Below are 25,876 nucleotides of genomic sequence, written 5' to 3' on the forward strand. Positions count from 1 at the left end.
ATTCCAGGTCAGAAGGGTAGGAGAGAAATTGGAAATGTTAATTGCTGACAAAGAGACGTGGCCATTGGACACCCCACAGTGTGTGCTGTACTGTTACTGAAACAGAGTTCTGTCCCTACAGTCACCCCCATTCATTTATTTATTTATTTATTATTTTATTATTACTAATTTTTTGCGGTATGCGGGCCTCTCACTGCTGTGGCCTCTCCTGTTGCGGAGCACAGGCTCCGGACGTGCAGGCTCAGCGGCCACGGCTCACGGGCCCAGCCGCTCCGCGGCATGTGGGATCTTCCTGGACCGGGGCACGAACCCGTGTCCCCTGCATCGGCAGGCGGACTCTCAACCACTGCGCCACCAGGGAAGCCCCCCCATTCTTAATAGAGATAATGGAAGATTAGTTTGTTTGCAAAATCAGTCTGGTTTCATTAAACTTGGCCTGATTACTGATATCAGTGCAGCAAGAGTAGATTGAACATGTAGGTCTTTTAAGTCTGCTTTGCTGGAACTTTTATAAGGAATTCCAGATTCGACTTTTAAAAGCCTCTCGAGGCTAAGAAGCCAAGCCAGCAACTTGTCACCAGGCTGTACCTTCGGTACCCGTGACTTTGGGTGCGCTCCTCTCTTCTCGATGTCCCCAGACATCCTGAGATCCCTGGACCTGCTAAGAAGTGACCTTTACCCACTCGTGAGGACATGAGCCCATAAGCCAGGCGCTAGGCCACAACCTCCCGGGCTCCACAAGCTTTGCTCCACAGGGTCCACCTTAGTCTGCGGTCAAACCTGATTCGAGTGTCAGGTGTTTTCGCTGTAAACATCTTTGTCCCAAGCAGTTTCCCTGCACATCTAATTGGCCGTAAAAGATAAAGTAACTGGTTGACAGTTTGGTTTGACAGTTGGGTTTCATTGCCGTAAAAGCCAGATTGCAAACTACACTTGAAAATAACATGTCAGTCGGCAAATTCTTCGTGGGCACAGCCATCCCTGCCACCCGTCAAAACCAAAAGTTTCCCAAACTACAGCAGATGTCAAAGAGGTGGCTAGTAATTCACAACAGTCTTGGAGAGCATTAATTACCAATCCCGTAGCTAATTTAGGTACAGCGTCTCACGCCATCTTTCCCAAATGTATCATAGGCAGTGTTGGAAGTTGGCAGAGAAAGGAGACTCAGCCTCCTCCTGTTCCCTAGAAAGAAAGGATTACGTGATTCCTGATGAGAATACATTTCTTGAAAGTGGTGAAACCTTTTTGCTGTTTGATGGTGGAGAACGTGATGTAGACAGAATTTTGGTGTTTGGCACAGAATCTGGCCGAGATGATTTGGAGAAATACAAGGGCTGAGCGTGTGATGGAACGTTTCCGTGTAGCCCAGATATGTCCTACTAGTTATGTACATCCGTATATTGATACAAAACAGCAGCGTCCCTTGTCTGTTCATTTTACTTCCAGGGAAATCCAGAGAGACAGCAGATTTTTTTATATCGTAAAGAATTTACATCCAACATTAAATCTTGAATCCTTAATGGTCGGTCGACTTTTAAGAAAGGAAGTTTCATTGCTTTTTCTAAGCTATACCCAAATACAACTATAATCATGAATCTATACACATGTTAAATGTATTCAGATCTTTCTTGCATTTTTATTTTTTACAATAAAATCCTTAAAAATTTTTGCTATTAATTTTCATGTTTCATTAAGTCTTTTTAAATGTCTCTCTTTGTTTTATTTTTATTATTTTATCTTTTATGGCAAAATCGTATTATGGCCAATCAGTTGTCTCTGCTTGCAGCAAAGATTCTTATGGTGAAAATACCTAGAACCACTTGATCCCATGTACATCGTTTTAAAATATGACATCCCAGTGGAAGTCTGGTAACATAACCAATGTTTTAAATTAAATCCTGTTACAAGGAGAACATATTCTGTTGACCCTATATGTAAATAACTATATTGTCATGAAAACAGGACATTTAATAAGAGTTTCTGAATTTTGCAGGGATCAGGGAAAAGATAAATGTCTCAGTTCTCTTTACAAAGGTATACTTTTCCAGATTGCTTAAAGAGAAAGAGAAAAATAATTTCTTAAGCCTGGAAAACAGAACATTAAAAAACCAACAATGCTTCAAACAAAAAGTCATAAAAATAATAATCATCTTCATGAGTTCATTTAGTCCCATGTAATTAATTCTTGTTTTCCTTGATCTTGGATTCGTAGTTTTATGAACCCATCAGTTTTTCCACTAGATTTTAGAAAGGCTCATCTGGTTCATTGGTGTGGTTTTAGTTACCAGAAACCTGTATTCCAGGGTCCTTGTCAGAGTTCTTTCCGTGAACTTTTTAAAGATGAAGCACTTTTGTCTGAAGTTCATTGTAAAAGCTTTCAGGAAAGCATCAGAGTAAAACAGTAACTATGTGTAAATGACTGAAGTTGAAAAGTAGCCATGGTCAAAGATCTGATGAGTTTATTGCAAAAGTGATGCAATTGACGTGGAAATTTGGTTATTTCTGTGGCATATAATATTTTAAGATAATACTTGGAATTATGACTGATTATATAGAGAGTGAGGACACTGAAAAATTTCTAACCATTTTGTATAACTTTGGAAACACTTATACATAAGTAACATATAACCATACAAATGTAGAGAAGATTTATCACCAGTTTTAATTTGACAATATTTCCCATGTAATTTAACATATCAAATATGCCTAATTAGTTTAATATCTCTATTTTTATAAGGTAAGATAATAAACCTTTTGAGATTCTCCAGGGGCCCTCTTGAAAATCCCAAACTTAGTTCAAGGTCGAAAAGACTTTATTTTGAATTTGATTTTGGGAAGTTTGTAAAAAATGTCAAAAAGTTGAAAACACGATTAAATAAGATTGCAGGTCACTATGAAACAGTATTTAGCCATTGAACCTAAGTGACAAAGATTTTTTTTTTACATCCTTATTGGAGTATGATTGCTTTACCATGTTGTGTTAGTTTCTGAAGTGACAAAGATTTTAAAGGCAAATATAGGAAGTCATACACTTGAGGAAAAAGAAAATTTAGTTCTTTTGATATTGAGAAGAGTCCGTTTTTCTAAGTAATCAAAGATGTGATAAAGGCAACACGAAGCCCAGGAAACTGTTTGGTTAAGACACAGAATCTTTGTTTTCTAGGCAGATTACTCAAAAGGTAAAGGAAAACCTTTTATGACCTCTTTTTTATGAATACACTCTTTGTTCATCCTATGGGAAGATTAAATGAAAAAGAAGACACAGAATGTCATGTCTAGTCCTAGGACTAGACAAATAAGCCTTTATATAAATTAAGTATCTCTAAAACTCTCAGAAATACAGAAACTAATCCAAATGTTTTTCAGGTTCTTGTGATCTGGGATAATCTTTGGTAAATAAAAGTTAAGTCTTTAAATGGCTACCTATTTTAATGTGACTATAAACCAATGAGCCTTTTCATGGCTTAAAACCAATCAGCCTTTTGTGACTTAACCACGGACACAGAGGCGTCCCGGAAGAGGGCACAGAAGGTGCGGCCCTCACCAGGATCCAGAGCTTCTCCCAAGGTCAGCCCAGAAGAGCAAAGCCCGCCGTGTCACAGGTGGTCAAAGACAACTCGGCCTCTCCTGAACTGAGCACCCTCTGAGCTGTGCTGCTGGACAGGCTACGCGGAGATGTCGCAGCACAGACAAGGCAGTCTGGGGGGAGCTGGCAGAGGTCCGTATGGCTCTGAATGACAAGTGACACGCAAGACACAGGACGGCAGTGACCACTCCTGGGCACTGTATGTCCATGGATGACCCACGGACTCCCAACACCACGCCCCCCAGAGTCACGTTCGCAGACCAGGTCTCACAAGTGTCTCCCTCCCGCCAGCCTGCATTCGGAAGGGAAGAGCCAGGAGGAATCTCTACCGCCCGCAAGGGGCTCTGGCCAGCGATCCCGCAGCTCTTGTCAGCTCTCCCAGGACCCCCTCGCTTATTTTCATTTTGAAAATTTCGACTGGCTTTCAGAACAATAATGTTAAAAGTGATCTAAGGCTTCCCTGGTGGCACAGTGGTTGGGAGTCCACCTGCCGATGCAGAGGACGCGGGTTCGTGCCCCGGTCCAGGAGGATCCCACATGCCGCGGAGCGGCTGGGCCCGTGAGCTATGGCCACTGAGCCTGTGTGTCCGGAGCCCATGCTCCGCAACGGGAGAGGCCACAACAGTGAGAGGCCCGCGTACCACAGAAAAAAAAAAAAAAAAAGTGATCTAGAAGGGACTTCCCTGGTGGCGCAGTGGTTAAGAATCTGCCTGCCAATGCAGGGGACACGGGTTTGAGCCCTGGTCTGGGAAGATCCCACATGCCATGGAGCAACTAAGCCCATGCGGCACAACTACTGAGCCTGTGCGCCACAACTAATGAAGCCCGTGTGCCTAGAGCCCGTGCAACAAGAGAAGCCACCGCAATGAGAAGCCTGTGCACTGCAACGAAGAGTAGCCCCCGCTCACCATAACTAGAGAAAGCCTGCGTGCAGCAACGAAGACGCAACGCAGCCAAAAAGTAAATAAAGTTAAGTAAACAAATAAATCTTAAAAAAAAAGAAGTGATCTAGAAAATGCAGAAAGTTCAGAAAAAAATCACTGTCCTGAGGCCGTCTTCACTGACGTCGGCAGCACCCTTTCTGGGCTTCTTTCTGTCCTTCCTGCATGGCAGCCCCATGCAGCTGCAGCGGGCTCCCGCCCTTTTTGGGCCGGTGTGGTCCTCAGCACACAGGCCCTTCCTGTCCTGTCGGGCCCAGGTTTCCCCCCACCAGGCAGGGCCGGGTGATGCTGAGGCCAAGACCAGCTCTAACAGCTTCCTCTGGATCCGGAAACCTCAGACCACGGATGGCCCCCCCTTCTGCCATCAGGCCACCTGGTGGGCACATCGGGGATTTCCATTTCCGGAATTTCACTGCATCTGGAAAGTCGGGCCAGGTGGCTCGGTGGTGGTGCCTTGAGCTCCTCTTGGTGATGAAGGTGCTGGCGGGCTGCACCACAGCCCGCGGGAAGCTGGCGCTCCCCTCCCTGGGGCAGCGTCCACTAGAGCGAGTGGCGTTGCACTGGCTGGTCCGTGTGATCAGAAGTCGGCTGGCAGCTGGAGCTGGAGCTGATATTATTCTGGGACGTGGTGTTTCTACATCAGGGCTCTCTGGGAGGGAGCCGTTGGCCTTGCATCTCAGCAGTGGCAGAATTTTACTTGTGTTTCTGGCCCATGTCTGCGTAACAGCCCATTTTCTTGCCCAGATTGGCAGCCTACAAAGGTAGCACCCATCAGCCCCGTCTCCCAGCTCCAGGCCAAGGGTGGGAAGAAGGCTGAAGTTGCACACTTAAAAGGGCTCGAGGGCCTTTCCCTGCAGCTGAGGTAGGTAGGGCTGTTTTTCCTGCTGAGCGATGGAATTGTGCGGAGCTTGGGGGCAGCCCCAGGGGCAGGCACTGGCCTTCAGAGCTCCCAAGGGACTCAGCCAGGCTGACAGCCACGGAATGTGCCCCACGGCATGTGCAGGAGCTCTGGGGTTCTTCTCCCGTGACCTCGGCCAGGAGCCCCCGTGGGGCAGCCCACCTGCCCCTCTGGGGCCCTGCCGGCCGCTTCCTTCTCGGCCCCTTGGATCTTTGGCTGGGGGGCGGTGGAGGAGAAGTCTAGTGCCTCACCCCAACCCTGCCACAGGCTCAGAAGTCCTGAGAAGGCATTTGGAGAGCAGATGTGACAGGCTTTTAACTGGTGTCATTGCACTTTACCAAACATAGTTACGTAGCCGCCCAGGCCCGGGTCTCTGGCTCCCCTTCGTCAGTCTGCATTTCTGGGTGACATTCTCCGGCCAGGACCGGGCACATGGAGACGCACGGACGTACATTAAGTCAAGCCCGTGCTGTCCCCGGGCAGCTTGGAAGGTTCTGGGTGTGCGTCCCCAACGCCCAGGGCAGCCAGCTGGGGAGAGTGCTCTGGCCATCCCAGGGCAACCTGGGGGCCGTTTTGCTGAAATAGAGGAAAGCTTCAGAAAGGCTCACTGTCCTAAAATCCGTGGCCTTTAGGGGCCTTGCAGTGTGGCCACTGCCCTGGCTTCTCTCCTGGCCAGTCTCTGGCCCACAGGGCCTGGCGTACTCAGTGTCAGGTTGCCCGTTACGGCCCAGAGCAGCCCTGGCAGCTTGGAAAGCAGTGTTCCATGGCAGTGACACCGACCCTCGTCCGGGTCCCTCAGGGCACCTGAGGGCTGAGTGGCTGCATTTGTTACATTGTTGCTGTAACGAGTGACCACCCTCGTCCGGGTCCCTCAGGGCACCCGAGGGCTGAGTGGCTGCATTTGTTACATTGTTGCTGTAACGAGTGACCACCCTCGTCCGGGTCCCTCAGGGCACCTGAGGGCTGAGTGGCTGCATTTGTTACATTGTTGCTGTGACGAGTGACCACCCTCGTCCGGGTCCCTCAGGGCACCTGAGGGCTGAGTGGCTGCATTTGTTACATTGTTGCTGTGACGAGTGACCACCCTCGTCCGGGTCCCTCAGGGCACCTGAGGGCTGAGTGGCTGCATTTGTTACATTGTTGCTGTGACGAGTGACCACCCTCGTCCGGATCCCTCAGGGCACCTGAGGGCTGAGTGGCTGCATTTGTTACATTGTTGCTGTGACGAGTGACCAGCCTCGTCCGGGTCCCTCAGGGCACCTGAGGGCTGAGTGGCTGCATTTGTTACATTGTTGCTGTGACGAGTGACCACCCTCGTCCGGGTCCCTCAGGGCACCTGAGGGCTGAGTGGCTGCATTTGTTACATTGTTGCTGTGACGAGTGACCACCCTCGTCCGGGTCCCTCAGGGCACCTGAGGGCTGAGTGGCTGCATTTGTTACATTGTTGCTGTGACGAGTGACCACCCTCGTCCGGGTCCCTCAGGGCACCTGAGGGCTGAGTGGCTGCATTTGTTACATTGTTGCTGTGACGAGTGACCACCCTCGTCCGGGTCCCTCAGGGCACCTGAGGGCTGAGTGGCTGCATTTGTTACATTGTTGCTGTGACGAGTGACCACCCTCGTCCGGGTCCCTCAGGGCACCTGAGGGCTGAGTGGCTGCATTTGTTACATTGTTGCTGTGACGAGTGACCACCCTCGTCCGGGTCCCTCAGGGCACCTGAGGGCTGAGTGGCTGCATTTGTTACATTGTTGCTGTGACGAGTGACCACCCTCGTCCGGGTCCCTCAGGGCACCTGAGGGCTGAGTGGCTGCATTTGTTACATTGTTGCTGTGACGAGTGACCACCCTCGTCCGGGTCCCTCAGGGCACCTGAGGGCTGAGTGGCTGCATTTGTTACATTGTTGCTGTGACGAGTGACCACCCTCGTCCGGGTCCCTCAGGGCACCTGAGGGCTGAGTGGCTGCATTTGTTACATTGTTGCTGTGACGAGTGACCACCCTCGTCCGGGTCCCTCAGGGCACCTGAGGGCTGAGTGGCTGCATTTGTTAACATTGTTGCTGTGACGAGTGACCACCCTCGTCCGGGTCCCTCAGGGCACCTGAGGGCTGAGTGGCTGCATTTGTTACATTGTTGCTGTGACGAGTGACCACCCTCGTCCGGGTCCCTCAGGGCACCTGAGGGCTGAGTGGCTGCATTTGTTACATTGTTGCTGTGACGAGTGACCACCCTCGTCCGGGTCCCTCAGGGCACCTGAGGGCTGAGTGGCTGCATTTGTTACATTGTTGCTGTGACGAGTGACCACCCTCGTCCGGGTCCCTCAGGGCACCTGAGGGCTGAGTGGCTGCATTTGTTACATTGTTGCTGTGACGAGTGACCACCCTCGTCCGGGTCCCTCAGGGCACCTGAGGGCTGAGTGGCTGCATTTGTTACATTGTTGCTGTGACGAGTGACCACCCTCGTCCGGGTCCCTCAGGGCACCTGAGGGCTGAGTGGCTGCATTTGTTACATTGTTGCTGTGACGAGTGACCACCCTCGTCCGGGTCCCTCAGGGCACCTGAGGGCTGAGTGGCTGCATTTGTTACATTGTTGCTGTGACGAGTGACCACCCTCGTCCGGGTCCCTCAGGGCACCTGAGGGCTGAGTGGCTGCATTTGTTACATTGTTGCTGTGACGAGTGACCACCCTCGTCCGGGTCCCTCAGGGCACCTGAGGGCTGAGTGGCTGCATTTGTTACATTGTTGCTGTGACGAGTGACCAGCCTCGTCCGGGTCCCTCAGGGCACCTGAGGGCTGAGTGGCTGCATTTGTTACATTGTTGCTGTGACGAGTGACCACCCTCGTCCGGGTCCCTCAGGGCACCTGAGGGCTGAGTGGCTGCATTTGTTACATTGTTGCTGTGACGAGTGACCAGCCTCGTCCGGGTCCCTCAGGGCACCTGAGGGCTGAGTGGCTGCATTTGTTACATTGTTGCTGTGACGAGTGACCACCCTCGTCCGGGTCCCTCAGGGCACCTGAGGGCTGAGTGGCTGCATTTGTTACATTGTTGCTGTGACGAGTGACCACCCTCGTCCGGGTCCCTCAGGGCACCTGAGGGCTGAGTGGCTGCATTTGTTACATTGTTGCTGTGACGAGTGACCACCCTCGTCCGGGTCCCTCAGGGCACCTGAGGGCTGAGTGGCTGCATTTGTTACATTGTTGCTGTGACGAGTGACCACCCTCGTCCGGGTCCCTCAGGGCACCTGAGGGCTGAGTGGCTGCATTTGTTACATTGTTGCTGTGACGAGTGACCACCCTCGTCCGGGTCCCTCAGGGCACCTGAGGGCTGAGTGGCTGCATTTGTTACATTGTTGCTGTGACGAGTGACCAGCCTCGTCCGGGTCCCTCAGGGCACCTGAGGGCTGAGTGGCTGCATTTGTTACATTGTTGCTGTGACGAGTGACCACACACGGGGTGGCTGAAGACAGCACACGGTTATTCTCCTGGTTCTGAAGGCCAGAGCCCTGGCCTCAGTCTAACTGGGCTAGGATCAAGGGGCCCGCAGGGCCGTGCTCCCTCGGAGGCTGGAGGGGAGAGTCCGTCCTTTGCCTCAGCCCTCCTCCCAGAGCTGCAGCCCCTCCAGGTGTCACGTTTCCTTCTGCGTGGCCTGGATCCCCAGATCCACGTTGCAGCCCAGCCCCCAGGGTGATGGTGTTTGTGATGGTTGGATGAGGTCGTGAGGGAGGGGGCCCCATGATGGGAATGGAGTCCTTGTAAGAACAAGAGGCCAGAGCTGGCTCACTCTCTACGCGATGTCACCGTGCAAGGCCACGCGAGGACACGGTGAGAGGCGCCACCTGCGAGCCAGGAAGCACCCTGACCTCGGACGTCCAGCCTCCACGGAATACATGAGAGAAACACCTGTTGTTTGAGCTGCGCAGCCTGTGGCGTTCTGTTGTGGGGCCAGAGCCGAGCAAGACACTCTTCTGTCTCCGCTCTGCCCCCGCCGCCCCCGCGAGGACCCTGTGATTACGATTAGGGCTGCCTGCACCTGCCAGTACCGCCTCCCGCCTCGACATCACCAGCTTAACCATACCTGCAGCGTCCTTTTTGCAGGTGACGTCACATGCCCACAAAGTCTGGGGACGAGGATGTGGACATCCGTGGGGGCCATCGTTTAGCTGGTCACATCAGGGAACACGGCCCTGGGTGGACTCGTGCACACAAGGCCTGGACTTGCCCTTGACCACGACCGGTTGGCAGAAGCCTCTTACCCACCGTCCTCACTGACCCCTCACAAGCTCGCGAGCCAGATGGAGAAACGGAGGGTCAGCCAAGTTCAGAGGCCACCGGCTAGCCAGTCGGAGTGGACAGGCCTGAGGGGTGGGACAGGCCCGGGAGGCAGGGCCCTCTGGCCGGGGAGAGAAGCTGGGGGGACATCAGAGCTGCCCTTGCCCACCCACAGTCCGGGGCTCCCTTCTAAACGCGCCCTGTCGCCGGCGGGGCCGCGTGGTTTCACAGCTTCGAGACCAGGTGGGCGTCGTTGGAGGCCTGAAGCGATGTGGGTCTCAGGCCGGCGCCCCAGCCCCACCCCTCCAGTCCCCGGGGTGGGGTCTTCCTGGGGCGTCGGCCCAGGTGACGCAGCTTCAGGCAGGGCTTCGTGGGCGTCTGGGTGGCCGTCGCAGCCCCTGGTGGGGTTTGTGCCCCTGGGTTCGAGGTGGGGCAGTGTGGGCTCGGGGTGTGCCGAGCTCAGCCATGAAAGATGCCCCCTCTGTGCCCGTGGGCATCACCTGTGAGCTCTACCTCTTGGGGCTCCTGACACGGCCTGTGGGCAGCGCGGGGCTGAGCGTGGAGTCACCTCGAAACCACAGCTGTGCCCGTGAGGGTCACTGTAGCGGGTAGACGTGGGTGTGCAGGACTCTGGCTGTCTCACCACGTGGGTGCGCCTGGGCCTCGGGCGTCTGCCACCAGATGGCGCCACGATGACGCTGCAGGAACGAAAGCCAGGGAGGGGCTCGGTGTGCCCTGCCCCCAGCCCCAGCGGGGCTGCTCTGTTTGCCCGAGCAGGTCTGGCTTCTGCCGATACGGGTGTGTCATCTCTACACTGTTTGCATTAAATAATGTAGCTTGACCTTTTCCCTTGGCGTTTTTTAAGTCGTCACACGTCATTAAAAGTATTTATAAATATTATTCCAGTGGCTGTGTGATATTTCATTGCTCTTACTTGCCCGTGTCCATAAGGATGTTGGATGTTAAGGTGGTTTGAAAGTGTGTTATACAGTTGATGAAGAACATCTTTGGAAAAGTCACTGCGTTTCTAAGATGCGTTCCTGTGTGAGGGACGTGGGTTTCACCCAAGGGTTGGATCCAGCAGGTTTGGCCCAAGATCTGGTGCCCGTTGAGATGTCTGATCAGTGCCAGGCCACCTGCCTTTGGGTGAGGCATCTGGGACAGTCCCCAACCCATCTGGAGCTCCAGGATTTTCCACTTCCTCCGGGTCTCTGGCTGTCACTCCTTGAAGATCTGGAGACTGAAGTCTGTGGGAAATGCCTTGGGGTTATCTGTCTTGGGGGGATGGTGTCTCCACTTGAATGGGGGGCGTGGCACTGGTTCTGCAGCCCAGTATCTTGTTCTTTGACCCTGGTTTCCTTTGTCCGGGTTCTGACTGATGCTCCTTGGCCACGAGGGACCCCAGGCCGAGTTTCTCCTTATTCTGTGCTTCTCACTCCCCTCTGCATCTTGGTCTCTCTGCAAGCAGTTAGCCCCGTGTTGGCAGTGTCAGCACTGCTTACTGACATTGCAGCTTGCTGCTCAGAGGGTTGGAATTTGAGCCGTGCAAGGACCCCACTATCTGAGAGCGTCCCTGTTGTGATGGGGACGGTGGCCTGTGCTTGGTGGGAGCAGCAGCTCTTGCTTCTGGGCTCCCTGGGTGCAGGGCACCAAGCGGGGGGTCCTCTCGTTCATGCCCCATCAATCCTCCGAACCAGTCACTGCCCCAAGCCCTGGGAAGGGGGAGCCCAGGTCTCGGCCCGTGAGGGGCGCGGGCACCATGCAGGCCTAGCCACCCCTGGCATCTGTGCTCTCAGGCCGGGTCCCCCCGGCTTCAGTCTGCACAGGAGACTTATTCCCGCCAAGGACGTGAAATCCGGTCATTTCAGTGTTGTTACGGCCGCGGTACGTGTCCCGGCAGCAGTGCTGACATGCTCTCTGCCCCCAGGTGTGCATCGTGCAGAAGCGGGACACGGAGAAGATGTACGCGATGAAGTACATGAACAAGCAGCAGTGCATTGAGCGGGGTGAGGTCCGCAATGTGTTCCGGGAGCTGGAGATCCTGCAGGAGATCGAGCACGTCTTCCTGGTGAACCTGTGGTGAGCTGGTGGGGGTGGAGCCCTTCTCCTGCCCCGGGCACCCTCCCCCTCCCCTCCCCTCTCTCCCTGCCTCGCCTCCCAGGAGCTGGCGGGGTGGAGCCTTGTCCTGCCCTGGGCACCCTCCCCCTCCGCCTCCCCTCTCTCCCCCCTCGCCTCGCAGTGCCCTGGGAGGTGTCCACACATACACACACATGGCACTGACGCAGGGCTTCCTGGCCTGCAGGAAGCCCGGACTAGGTGTCCACACACACACACGCACACACACACACACACACGCACACACGCACACACGCACACACACATGGCACTAACACAGGGCTTCCTGGCCTGCAGGAAGCCTGGACTAGGTGTCCACACACACGCGCACGCACACACACACACACGCACACACACACACACGCGCGTACACACATGGCACTAACGCAGGGCTTCCTGGCCTGCAGGAAGCCCGGACTAGGTGTCCACACACACACACACACGCGCACACACGCATACGCACACACACACACACGCACGTACACACATGGCACTGACACAGGGCTTCCTGGCCTGCAGGAAGCCCGGACTAGGTGTCCACACATACACACACACACACACGCACACACACACACACACACGCACACACACATGGCACTGACGCAGGGCTTCCTGGCCTGCAGGAAGCCTGGACTTCCCCACAGAGGATGCCTGTGACACATGAAGTTTCTGGCACTGAAGTCCGGGAGGGAGGCTTTTAGCGCCTAAATCTGAGTTTCCTCCACAAACTGAGCACCAAGACCAGCTGAGGGGTGGGGAGCCTGCAGTGAGATCAACCCCTTCCGCTCTCCCTGGAGTCCTGTGAGCCCCTAGAATGAGACCAGTGTGGCTTCTGGGGGGAAGAGGGAGGAACATGACATGAAAACTTAATTCTTTGTAACTTTACTCTTGAGACAAGAGCCAGCTGATTATCTGAGAGCTCACAGAAGAGATTACAAAGTGGACGGAGGTCCTTAAACCATTGTTTTCCTACTGCCACCATCTTCATCATCTCACCACTCTCTTCTTCTTTATCACCTTCATCCCCAAAACCATCCTCAACATCACCACCGTCACCACCGTCACCACCACCACCATCACCACTGTCACCACCATCACCACCATCACCACCACCACCGTCACCACCGTCACCACCATCACCATCATCATCACCACCATCATCACCGTCACGACCGTCACCACCATCATCATCACTGTCACCATCATCACCGTCACCACCGTCACCACCATCATCACTGTCACCATCATCACCATCACCACCGTCACCACCATCATGATCACCATCACCACCGTCATCACCACTATCACTACCATCACCACCATCATCACCACCACCACTGTCATCACTGTCACCACCGTCACCACCATCACCACCATCATCATCACCATCACCACCGTCACCACCATCACCACCGTCACCACCATCACCACCGTCACCACCATCACCACCGTCACCACCGTCATCACCACCGTCGTCACCACCGTCACCACCATCACCACCATCATCACCATCACCACCGTCACTACTGTCACCACCATCACCACCGTCACCACCGTCACCACCGTCACCACCATCACCACCGTCATCACCATCACCACCGTCACCACCGTCATCACCATCACCACCGTCACCACCATCACCACCGTCACCACCATCACCACCATCACCACCATCACCGCCATCACCACCACAACCACCATCACCACCACAGTCACTACAGCTGCCGGCTGTTAGAAGCTGGTCCCTTGCCCAGCCCTACCTGAGCATTTCTCCTCACTGTCTCAATTTCTTCTTTAACAACCCTCTTTATCCCCTTTTTGGAGAAGAGGAAACCAGGGCATCAGGAAAATGGCCCAGGGACAGTGCTGTGTTCCACTCTCCATCAGTCAGCCATGGGCATCTCTGTCCCAGCTGGGCACCTCCCATGGGGACAGGCCTCTCTGTCTTTCCTGAGGGCTCTGGCTCCAGGTGGCTCCTTGGGCAGGGCCCCTCTCCTGGGGGTGCCTGGTGGGGGGTGGCCTTGGGGCCAGGGCTCTTACAGGGGGACTCGTCAGGTGTGGCAGGAGCTGTGACTCTGGTCCCCCAGCCGTGTGCATGCCAGGTCCTCCCACGGTGCCCACAGGTACTCCTTCCAGGACGAGGAGGACATGTTCATGGTGGTGGACCTGCTGCCGGGGGGAGACCTGCGCTACCACTTGCAGCAGAACGTCCAGTTCTCTGAGGACACCGTGAGGCTATACGTTTGTGAGACGGCACTGGCCCTTGACTACCTGCGCAGTCAGCACATCATCCACAGGTGTGTGCACACCTGACGGGGCGGGTGCCGCCCTCCAGCAGGACCCAGATGGGCTCCTGTGTGCTCTGCCCTGCCCTCACCCGCAGCCCTGCCCCCAGGTGTGGCACCGGGCCCGTCAGTGCCTGGCTCTGAGGCCAGCTCCATGGCTGCACGTAAGGTGGCCGCCTGGGGTGGGTCCTGTCTGAGCATCCCCAGCTGAGGCTGGGCACAGAGGGCTGGTGGCCTTCCTGGGGTGGGGAGGGGGGCTTCACCTGGTCTGTTCAACTGCAGTATCCCTGCCCCCGCCCAGCAGGTGCCCTTGTGCCCATCTGCCATGTCTTTGGCAAATGCAAGCTAATTTTAACATTTAACATTCAAACTAATTTTAGCATCTGAAGGCAGATGAAATGCGAAAGATGAAGCTGCATCCACAGGATAAAACACAAAATCCCACGGGGTAGAAAGTGAAGTAGACGTGATTCTGCGTTTCTGCCTGTGGGATTCTGTTACCTGGTCACGGTGCAGGCACCGAACGTTTACTGAGTGCCGAGAGGTTGGGAAGGCGAGGCCTGAGGCCAGCTGGTGGAGCCACAGACCCCCAGTTGACAATTCTACGCAGCTGCGGGGCTCTGGGAGAGGGCCCCGCCTCGGGGGTCCAGGCGAGGGGGTCCTGCTTTCATCCTCTGGGGGCTTCAGTGCCCCTCGGCGTCCAGTGCTGGGCATTCTCCCCGCCGTCTGGCCTCAGGAGGTGAAGGGCTGGGTGCACCCAGCTCTGCCAGGGTGCTGCCAGGTGGGGAGGGGGTCTTAGGACCCAGCTCGTGGGAACCCCCAGCCCTGCCGGAATCTTTGGACTCATCTCCCTGCTTCCTGCTCTTTCTACAGAGACGTGAAGCCCGATAACATCCTCCTGGATGAGCGAGGTGAGCCTGGGCGTGTGAGCCAAAGCTGCGGAGGGTGTGCGCCCCTGCCCGCAGGACACATCCCCTTGGGACAGTCATGCTGTCCTCTGTCCTCGCAGGACATGCGCACCTGACTGACTTCAACATCGCCACCATCATAAAGGATGGCGAGAGGGCGACTGCGCTGGCCGGGACCAAGCCGTACATGGGTGAGGCTCGCCCCTCCCAGCCCGCGGCCCCGCCAGCCTGCCGGCCGGTCTCCTCCCCTGGCCTGTGGCTGGTGCGGTCGGGTCACTGACCTAAAGGCACAGCAGCAGGGGACGGTCAGGCTAAGAACAGCCAGGCCTGATCCGTGCAGAAGAATCTGAGTGACGGGCGTGTACTGTGGGTCTGATAATGAGATAGCCCACCACCCTCGTCAGGCTGTGGGACCGGGATTTGAACCAGGCGGTCAGTGGGGAAGGACAGACTGACCGCCGAGGGCAGCTTCCTAGTCCAGCTCTGGCGGCAGCCTGGTCTCTGGGCCTGCGGTCACAGGCCCTGCGGTTACCGGGGCTGCGGTCACGGGCCCTGTGGTCACCGGGGCTGGGGTCACGGGCCCTGTGGTCACCGGGGCTAGGGTCACGGGCCCTGTAGTCACCGAGGCTGGGGTCACGGGCCCTGCGGTCACCGGGGCTGGGGTCATGGGCCCTGCGGTCACCGAGGCTGGGGTCACGGGCCCTGCGGTCACCGGGGCTGGGGTCACGGGCCCTGTGGTCAGGGATGCTCAGCTCCTCCTTCCCTCCCTGGAAAGCTCCGGAGATCTTCCAGTCTTTTGTCAACGGTGGGACTGGCTACTCCTTCGAGGTGGACTGGTGGTCGGTGGGGGTGATGGCCTATGAACTGCTGCGTGGATGGGTATGGAGCTCCTGCGGCCCGCGGGCTCAGTCCCCAGACCCCGAGCTAGCTGCGTCCCCCCGGGGTGTCCCCAGCTCCCAAAGGGGTGAGGCTGCCCCCACCCCCAGGTGCTCAGGGCGGTCCGTGCTTTCCGTCAGCGAGGCTGCATGCTGGAGGGGGCTGGGGGCAGGCAGAGAACCGTCCAGCAGGGCTGCCCCCTTGGGACTTCCCGTGAGGCTCGTGTGCGGGTGGGCCCCTGTGCTATCCCCGCAGCTGCCGTGGCCCAGCCAGCGCTGGAGCCCCGGAGGCTGGGGGCCTTGTCAGGTCACCACCTGCCCTTCCCAGCTCCTTGTCGGGGCCTCCGAGGACTTGCCCTGGAGAAGGCCCTAGGCAAGGCAGCCCCCTCTGCCCTCTGCAGCTGGTCCACCAGGCCCAGGCGCCCTGGGGGCGCTGTGCGTCCTTCCCAGCCCGCTGGCAGCCTCTCGGGTCGCCTCCCCGGCTGCACTGCAGGCTTGGCCTCCTGGGCTCTTCCCTGGGCCTGCACCGGGGGCTGGGGGCAGGTAGGCTCACCTCGGGTGGCCCTGGGTTCGGGGAGGCGCCGCTGCAGCTCTGCCTCTGCTGCCCAGAGGCCCTACGACATCCACTCGGGCAACACCGCGGAGTCCCTGGTGCAGCTGTTCAGCACCGTGAGCGTCCAGTACGTGCCCACCTGGTCCAAGGAGATGGTGGCCCTGCTGCGGAAGGTGAGCCGCCCCTCCCGGCCCTGCCTGGAGCGCAGGCCCGGCCAGACACGTGGGGCTCGACGGGCATCCTGTCCCGAGGGTGGGCAGCCTGGAGGCCCTGGTCCGGAGAAGGCATCTGGTTCGCGCCTTCTGCGTCTTGTGTGCTTCTCCGGCCGGGCTTCCAGCGGCCACCCGCTCCTTGTCCTGCTGTAACAGCTCGGCCCACGTGAGCACAGGTGCAGCTGAATTTAATCCTTACGACCTGGTTGCGCGTCACAGATGCCCAGGCTCAGGGCAGGTCACCCCATCGTGTGTGTTGGAGGGAGGGTGTGTGGGGCTGGGTGCCGGCGCCGCCCTGCTCTGGTCCCCTCTGCCCCATGCCTCCTGCTGGAGGTGGGCAGTCACTGGCCTGGCCAGCCCCCCGCGGGGAGCAAGCAGAGAAAACCCCAGAACCCCCGCGCATTCCAGGTCCTGAGCACAAGTCAGCAGCGGCCCGGGGACCTCAGCCTGGTGGGGACCTCAGCCTGGTGGGGACCTGGGGCTGTGGCGTCACCACTGGAGTGCCTCCCCTGGGGTCCAGGTCCGGGCCGGGGGGCCGCTCCTCGGCTGGCCAGCCAGCTCCCCACTCGGAGAGCCGTCCCTCAAGCACACTGGGGCGTCGAAGCTGGGTCAGGATGGGTGAGGGAGGGCGCGCTGGACATTTGTGGCCCGGCTCACCCCCAGCTCCCGTCTCCTGGCCCCGGGGTCCTGCTGGGCAGGTCCTGGCCCCTGCCCGGAGACCTTAGGCCCTGGAAGTGTAGCCAAGCAGCTAGAGGCCCTCCCCCAGCCCCCGAGAGGGGCTCTTAACACAGCCTTCGCCCCGCGCAGCTGTGCCCACAGCAGCCAGGTGGCTCACACGGCGGGACCTCGGCCGCCGCGGGCCCAGGCCGGGGGTGAGGAGGGTCCGCACACCAGGCTGGGGAGCCTTGGACTGGGTCTCTGCTGTTTCCCCCGGAAAAGGCGATGGCCGTGATGCTGGCCACGCACGCACGGCTGCCCTGGGGCCTCCTGGGGCCGTGACAGCCACCATCCTGTCGGGCTCCAAGCGGGAGGGCAGTGAGCCAGGCTGCTGCCTGCTGATGGCTCCGGGGAGACCTGCACCGGGGCCGGTGAGCGCCGGGTAGACCTGGGCCCGGGGCAGGCTGACCGGGGCCTTGTTCCAGCTGCTCACCGTGAACCCCAAGCACCGCGTGTCCAGCCTGCAGGACATGCAGGCGGCCCCCGCACTGGCCGATGTGCTGTGGACCGAGCTGAGTGAGAAGAAGGTGGAGCCCGGCTTCGTGCCCAACGTAAGCCCACAGGCCCAGGGTGGACGGGGCGGGCGAGGGTGGCCGGGTGCCGGGCTCAGCACCGTCCTCCACAGAAAGGCCGCCTGCACTGCGACCCCACCTTCGAGCTGGAGGAGATGATCCTGGAGTCGCGGCCGCTGCACAAGAAGAAGAAGCGCCTGGCCAAGAACAGGTCGCGGGACAGCAGCAGGGACAGCTCCCAGTCGGTGAGCTCGGGGCCCGCGCCCAGCCCAGCTGCTCCTGCCTGCCCTTCGCTCCCTCCTCTGCAGGGCAGGCACTGGCCGTCGGGGTATGAGGGTGCCTCCTGCCTCACCCAGCTCTGCTGTGGCTGCGTAGGGCCAGGCTCTGCCCCCGTGGTCACAGGGCCACCTGTGTGCGTGCGTGCACGCACGCTTTTGTGCATGCGTGTGCGTGCATACGCGTGAGTGTGTGCATGTGCGCGCGTGTGCATGCGTGTGTGCATGGAGGCTGCATGTAAGTGCATGTGCGCGTGCGTGCATGCACGTACGTGTGAGTGCATGTGTGTGCGTGTGCACGCGTGCATATGCATGTGTGTGCACATGCGTGTGGGTGTCTCTGCCTCCTCTTCGCACGAGCACACCAGTGACACTGGGTAGGATGCGTAGTGCAGGTGACCTGCCCTTTACTTGACTGGTGGCATCTGCAGGGACGTCGTTTCACATTCTGAGGAAATGGGGCCAGGACCCCACCCTGGGGGACATGGTTTAACCTGTCAAAGCCCCCATCCTGCCCCAGGTCAGCTGCTCTTGGAAGTGGGGGGCGTTCCCGGGGAGCAGGGGATCCAGCCTGGACCCGTCCCTGGGGCATGGCCAGCGTTCACAACACAACTAGGGCTGCGGGTGTGGATGGTGGTGATCACAGCGGGGACACTGTACGCGCTCGGCAGTCCCCCAGCCCCCGGACCCGGCCGAGCCTGTGGGGATGTCCTGGGATGCAGCCTCTCACACCTGGGGGGCCTGTGCTGCCCCCGGCCTGGGTCCTGGGCAGAGAGATGGGTGTCAGCCTCTTCTCACTGCGGTGAAAGGCCAGGATGGGGTCTTCCCCGGAACCCTCAATTTCTCAGTGAGAAGGTGGGTGGGCTCCCATCCCCTCCCCTGATGGCAGCCCCTGGTGCCGGCAGGGGCACTGCAAGTGTGGAGCTGTCCTTGATGTCCTGTTGGTCTGACTTTGTTCTTGCTATCGGGGTGGGAGTGATGGCTTTGAGTTCTTTATGTGAAAGAGCTGAAGTTACATTTCTTATTTCTGTTTTTTATTATTGATCGATAAGTTATTTATTTACATATTCTGCACACAAGTGCCTTAGACAGACGATTTGTAAAGATTTTCTTCTAGTCTGTGGGTTTTCTTTCTTTTTAAAAAAATAAATTTATTAATTAATTTATTGACTTTTGGCTGCCCTGGGTCTTCGTTGCTGCGCGCGGGCTTCCTCTAGTTGCAGCGAGCGGGGGCTACTCTTTGTTGCGGTGCGTGGGCTTCTCATTGTGGTGGCTTCTCTTGTTGAGGAGCACGGGCTGTAGGCGTGTGGGTTTCAGTAGCTGTGGCTCACGGGCTCTAGAGCGCAGGCTCAGTAGTTGTGGCACACGGGCTTAGTTGCTCCACGGCATGTGGGAGCTTCCCAGACCAGGGCTCAGACCTGTGTCCCCTGCACTGGCCGGCGGATTCTTAACCACCGCGCCACCAGGGAAGTCCTGTGGGTTTCCTTTCTTCTGGTTGACACCATCTGCAGCGGAAGTCTGGTTTTGATTAAGCCCCACGTATCTGTTTCCTTTGTTCATTCATGCTTTTGGTGTCGTTTCTAAGAAACCATTGCCTCACCTAAGGTCACAAAGAGGTACTCCTGTGTTTTCTTCTAAGTGTTTTATGTTCTTTGTCTTACAGTTTGGGTGTAGAATCCGCTTCGAGTTAGTTTTGTGGATAGTGTCAGGTAGGGTCCAACCTGATTCTTTTGCCTGTGGACGTGCAGTCATCCAGGCGCTGTTGGTTGAAAGAGCTCTTCTTTCTTCCGTTGAATTGCTTGGCGTCATTTTCACAAATTAATTGACCGTGAAGGTAGGGGTTTATTTATGGAGTGGATGTGGGGGTTTACTTATGGACTTGCCGTTCTAGTTCGCTGAGCTGTGTGTCTGTCCTGCTGGTGCCACACTGACTTGACAGTTAGAGCTCTCTGGTGAGTTCTGAGGTCAGGAAGTAAGTGTGAGTCCTCCGACCTGTTCTTTTTCGAGACGGTTCGGCTACTCTGGGTCCCTGGCATTTCCAGGGCACCCTGAGGGGTTTGGGAATGACATCTGAGTTGCTCAGCAGGTCATCTGTGACAGAGTTAGGGATTGGTGCCTGGTCCCCAGGCCCAGGCCCTTCGTCACTCCCCACCTTGCTGACACCTGGGGTCAGACGCTGTATCAGCATCGAGAGGGCCCGTGGACGTCTACCCCGAGGACCGTGTGCACGGATTGACTCGGGCAGGGCGCCCGGAACAGCCTCTCATGCAGTCGGGGTGGGGCAGCAAGCCTGGGTCTCAGGCAGCGTCCTCGGGGAGCAGCCTGCCCTTCAGGGACCTGAGCGCGGTTACACTCTGGGGAAGCGGCCGTTCCTGCCCCTGCACCCGGCACCCAGTCAGCGAAAGGCCCCAGAGGGATAGACATTTCCGTGGCTTCCTGACTCTGTGCGGCAAAGGGTCCAAAAGCCCACAGCAGGTCGCTGGACCACACGCATGTGCCACTGCAAGGAAAGGCGCCGGAGCCGGGCGGGGTGCGCAGCGCAGCCCCAGCTCCCTGCCGACAGCACAGCCCGTGCCTCGGGAAGGAGGGGTCCCTGGGGCACGGCACTGTGCACACCGTCTGCCTCTAACGCTGCCCAGACCCTCCGAGCGGCTCCTTGGGCAGGAGTGTCTCTTGTCCTTGGAGAACCTGGGTGCGGAAGGGTGAGATGAACCGCAGCCCCTCCCCCCACCAACCCCCAGGCCGCGGACAGCGTCTCTCCATCCCCCATCCCCACTCTAGCACCTCCTCACCCTCAGATGGTACCTCTTCTGGTCTGCATGCATCAGGGGCTCACCTCCTGGTGTGACCTCGGCCCTCGTCCCTGAGTGGCCTGAGCTTCCGGTCCAGAACTGGCTCCGGCCGGAGTTTGTGCACCTGTCCGTTTATCATCAGCACTGAGCCAGGGTTGACGGACCCGTTGTAAGTTGAAAATATCATAAGTCAATATGCATTTACGATCCCTCACCTACCAAACATCGTAGCTTAGTCCGGCCTGCCTTATACGTGCTTAGAGCACTCCGGGCAGAATCATCTAACACAGAGTCTATTTTATAATAAAGTGTTGACTGTCTCATGTAAATGATCAAAATGCTGTACTGAACATGAAAACCAGAACGGCTGTCTGGGTCCCTTGTGGCCGTGGGGCTGAGCTGGAGCTGCAGCCCCTGGCCAGCATCACAGGAGAGGATCGGACCGCATATCGCTAGCCCGGGAAGAGATCAAAGTTCAGAATTTGAAGTACGGTTTCTACTACCTGATATCACTTTCACACCACTGTAAAGTCAAAAAGTCGTCTGCCGAACCCTCATAACTGGGGACTGGCTTTATACTGTGTTAGTCCTAGGTGAATGCAAAATACCAACCCTCTTTGCCGATGGGATCGGAAAGCATGTGTGTGTCCAGTCAGTGGCTGCACGCCACACACCAGCAGCTGCGTCATCTGTTCTGGTAAAGCGTCCGCGTCAGGCTCAGCGGTGGCGCTCGGGCCACCACTAGGTTAAATCTGTCCCAGTTCCCCTCTCCTGCCACGAGCCGTCTGATCTCTGCAGGGCCAGGCTCATGAATTCAACGGGAAAACAATGGAAGCAGCATCCTTGGGTCCCCACAGGTAAAGGCAAAGCCTCAGACGTCCCTCGCAGTGGCACCTGCTGTTCCACTCTGGGGGTGGGTTTGTTTTCTATTTCTTGTCTCGGCTGGTTTGTTGAGAGGGGGTAGAGTTTCAGGAGCTATCACTGGGCTTTTCCATGATAATAGCTGTTACTCCACAGGTCAAGGTACTAATCTGAGAATTCTGCTAGATGCCAAATACATCGGTCTTGGTTATGCAGGCAGCAGCTAGGGGGCGGTAGCCACTGCGTAGGCTAAGATGGACGTGGGCCAAGTGTTAGCGCAGACCCTGTCTCCAACAGACCTCTAAACGGCTGGGCGTTTCCCCCCTCCTGTGTGCAGACATGAGGGAAGTGGTCATAGATACCTTTGGGAAGGGCTGAGGGTATAGCTGCCGTGTACACTTGCTGTGAATTAGCCTGGGCCTTCCCTACAGGGAGCCTGCCTCTCCTTCAGCCCATGGGTCTAGGTCTGAGAACCGAATTCAATGTGGAAATGAGAAAAAGAATTGTGACCTTCCATCAAGGTGGCCGACGCCAGCCTTCTGCTCCCGCACCCTTGATCTTACTGTGTGTGTGTGTGTGTGGTGCGCGCGTGCAAGCACTGGCTGTCCGTCTCTGACCCCTGGGAGCGCCGTGATCTGTCGAACATCGTCCACGTCCCTGGGGGTCGGGGTGCCCTGCGTGCCCCTCTAACCTGGAGGCCTGTTGCGGCAGTCCCACCCCCCTTAGTGCGGCTGAGTAGGCGAGGTTACGGCTTCCACTGTTCTGGGTCCCGTCATCACCTCCTCTGGGGGCTCGGTCCTGGAGCAGAACCTCCTGAACAAGACAGACGCCACTGAGCTTCCCCAGGGCACCGTGCCCCCCCCCCCAGCTCATTCCTTGTCATCTGGCTGGAAGGAGTGTCCTTCGGGCCCTCCAGAGGAACACGGTCATCTGATGGGTCCGAGGGTCTTTATACTTGAGTCTGTTGACGCGCTCCAGCTGCCCAGTCCTCTGAGACTTTGACGCGCCCGCGGCCCCCCGGCATTCTCCCAAGGCCGTTCTGAACCTTCCGGACTCTTCACCTGGGCCGTCATTTTTCCCATGTTTCCACGTTGCAGCGTATTAGGACCCACACACGCCAGGGGCTCTTGCCGGGGAATTAGACCCAAGTCTTGGAAGGGCAGACTCTCCCTTGTCCAGCCACATAGCCCCACCCCCAGGCCCCTCCCAGGCCCGTCCTGCCGGTTCGTTGAGTAACACCTTCCTTACCAGCAGGCTGAGCGCCTGCGCAGTTGCGAGGGGTGCACGTGACGAGGAGGGCGGGCGGGGGGGGGGGGTGGTGCAGGGCTTGAGCGGGCGAGTGCTGTGTTTCGCCTGCTGTGGTTGCAGCTCTGCGTCGTCCGCAGGAGTTGGGGTGGAGGTGTCACTCTCCTCCAGTGGGCGAGAGGCCCTCCCGCGGGCTCGGGAGTGCAGGGGCATAGGGTTAACGTGCCCACGAACATCTCCTCGGGTGGCCCCTCCCACGTCCCAGAGGCCCGCTCCTTCCCTATCAGGGCCTTACATTTGATGCAGGAAACTTCAAGGCTGTGAGTCCAGCGTTCTCTGAAGTTCCGCTGCTCGGACGTCTCAGCCTGTCTCCAGCGCCCTGTCGGGGCTGCGGGATGGAGCGTCTCCACATTGCGGCTGGGGCTGCTGCTTGGCCGCCCCGAGCCCGTGGCTCACACACCCATGGGGCCAGGCGCGACCACCCTGACCCGCAGTCCCAGGGCGTCCCCTCCACCTGCACACTCTCCCGACACACCTGAGGCGAGGGTCTTAGCGGTCGGGATCTCACGCCCGCCGGGGCCCTTCAGCACTCCTTGCATCTGGCCAGGGCGGGACCCAACTCCAGAACCCCATGCTGAGCGTCTGCTTCTTGGGACAGCTCCTGCCGGGGACCTTCTTAGTCAGGTTCCCCGGAGTCAGACCCTCAGATGGGATCTGTGTACCAGGCTCAAGTGACCAGGAGGACCTGGTGTGTGCGGGGGAGGGGAGGGAACCAAGCCCGGTGTGGCTTCCACACGAGTCTGGCTCTGCACACCCTGCAACCACCCTGAGATAGGGGCCGGGCGTCCTTCTGTCTCTGGCTAAGGGTCACCTGGAGATGCAAACTCCCATGCGCTCCGGCTGCCGAAACAGCCCAAAGGCAGGCTCCTCAGAGAGGGGGAGGCCACAGAGCAGAAGCGGACCAGGGGTGCCCAGGAGCTCACCTGAGGGATGCGAGGGAAACTGGCAGGGTCCGTGCGCTCATCTTTGTGTCTTTCTGACTAACAGGAGAATGACTACCTTCAGGACTGCCTTGATGCCATCCAGCAAGACTTCGTGATTTTTAATAGAGAAAAGTGAGTGTGCGTGCTGGGGGCCAGTAATGGGGGCAGAAAGGACTTTGGGGAGTTGGGCCTCGGTTTTCTTGGCCACTGCAGCCACGTGGCATCAGCGGGGCTGGGAAGCCTGACCCCTGCCCTCCTCGGGGTCTCTGAGCAGTGGCCCTGGGGGAGAGGGTGGGAGGTCCCTGTTCAGGCTTCTGGGGGAAGGGCTCGTTGGGCACTTTCAGCCAGTGGCCAGAATCTCCTGGGCAGACGCTGGGTGGACCTGCCCAGCTGAGGGCAGACGACTTCCTGGGCGGCCCCTGCAGTCACAACTCCCACCCCTCACTCGGTTCTTCAGGCCTGTGGGGCAGAAAGGGCAGAGCTGGCTGGCAGGGAGATACGACAGGCCACAAATAGACACCCAAAACACCTGCCACAGTGGAGGGAGGCGGCCCAGTGCTGTGGGGCCCGAGAGGAGGAGGAGTGGGGCAAGGCCAGAGGACTTCCTGGAGGAGGCGGCTCTGAGCTCTGGCCTGGCAAGTGAGCAGGATTAGCTGGTGCTCTGTCCTGCCTCAGTGACCAGGACGACGTGTGGACACTGGTTTAGGACAGTGGCCATCATCCTGGAGGTCAAGGCTGCGTAGTGATGGGACCTGGCCAGGCGCTTTGTTCCAGAATTGCTGACTCGCAGATCCTGCGCTTAAACTAGGCCCCCTTTTAGCTTCTGGCTGGAAATGGGCTGAGACTCGCCAGCCCTGCCGCTCCGAGACCGAGGGCCAGGAACGGCCAGACAGAGGGTGCTGGGCTGGAACGCCCCGTGTACCCGCACGCCCTCTTGAGCCAGTGTGGCTGGAGGAGCTTCTGCCCAGGCAGAGATGCCCAGCATGTGTCCGTGTTCCTGCGGGACCCACTCCAGGAGTCCCTGGACAGGCCCTGGGCCAGCGAGCAGCGTCCGGGGCTGCCAGCGAGGCCGCGTCAAGGCCCTCCCTGTGTCTCCCCCCAGGCTGAAGAGGAGCCAGGACCCCACGAGCGAGCCCCTCCCCGCACCTGAGCCCGGGGAGGGCGCAGAGGCCTTGGCGGACGGCGAGGGGGCGCGCTCGGCCCTGCGTGTGTGCGGCACCATTTGCCCCTCGGCCGGGAGCGGCTAGGCGGCCCCTGCCCACGGCGTCAGCTCAGGTCACGCCGGAGACTCGGGGCCTCCAGAGGGACCCGGCGGCGGGCGGAGGCCCAGCATCGACTTTCCCACGGAGCGGCCCGGCGGGTCCAGGCCCAGGCCCAGGCCGGCGGCTCCCGCTGCAGCCCGGCTGGACTTTCCCTGGACAGTCTGACCGCCGAGGCTGCCCTCCGGCTCTCGGCAGCACGTGGTGACAAGAGGCTGTGGGTGTGGCCAAGAGCAGTGGGCACGGAGGGCGGGGCCACCCGGGCGATGGCGGACGGAAGCACGTGGCCCGCACGCGGGCTCTCCTGGTGGCCCCCCGACGGGCCGCGTGGTTGGACGGGCACCCTGGTCTCCTGCCACCTGCTGTACATAGCTCGCCTCGCCCGGCCGTGCCGCCTGGAGCCGGGGTGGGGGTGGGGGGCCAGCCCAGGGGCTGCTCGGCTCCTGTCCATCAAGGGGGGAGGGGTGTGGGCGTGAAGAGTGTTTTATAGAGATACAGACCGTTCTGGTAATTTCTGCTGTGTTCCTGTATAGTTTCCACCTCTGAGAAAAACAACATGAGAACCACTCGGTGTTGGCTGTTCTGCACGTTCTGT

The 25,876-nt window shown here is 58.0% G+C and overlaps 1 protein-coding gene across 1 annotated transcript in view; it reads left to right on the forward strand.

Moving 5' to 3' along the window:
- The window catches only part of STK32C (serine/threonine kinase 32C), an 83,814-nt gene extending 58,103 nt beyond the window's left edge, over positions 1 to 25,711 (forward strand). Inside the window, exons 3-12 of the mRNA XM_060286821.1 lie at positions 11,617 to 11,768; positions 13,928 to 14,101; positions 14,963 to 15,000; positions 15,099 to 15,188; positions 15,773 to 15,876; positions 16,482 to 16,598; positions 17,780 to 17,905; positions 17,980 to 18,111; positions 24,087 to 24,154; positions 25,125 to 25,711. Coding sequence (XP_060142804.1) covers positions 11,617 to 11,768; positions 13,928 to 14,101; positions 14,963 to 15,000; positions 15,099 to 15,188; positions 15,773 to 15,876; positions 16,482 to 16,598; positions 17,780 to 17,905; positions 17,980 to 18,111; positions 24,087 to 24,154; positions 25,125 to 25,269 — 1,146 coding nt within the window. The 3' untranslated portion in view covers positions 25,270 to 25,711. The remainder of the gene's footprint in view (positions 1 to 11,616; positions 11,769 to 13,927; positions 14,102 to 14,962; positions 15,001 to 15,098; positions 15,189 to 15,772; positions 15,877 to 16,481; positions 16,599 to 17,779; positions 17,906 to 17,979; positions 18,112 to 24,086; positions 24,155 to 25,124) is intronic.
- Positions 25,712 to 25,876: the final 165 nt, after the last annotated feature.

This window comes from Globicephala melas, chromosome 16 (genome assembly GCF_963455315.2).
Source record: "Globicephala melas chromosome 16, mGloMel1.2, whole genome shotgun sequence".
In the NCBI taxonomy this organism is placed as follows: domain Eukaryota; kingdom Metazoa; phylum Chordata; class Mammalia; order Artiodactyla; family Delphinidae; genus Globicephala; species Globicephala melas.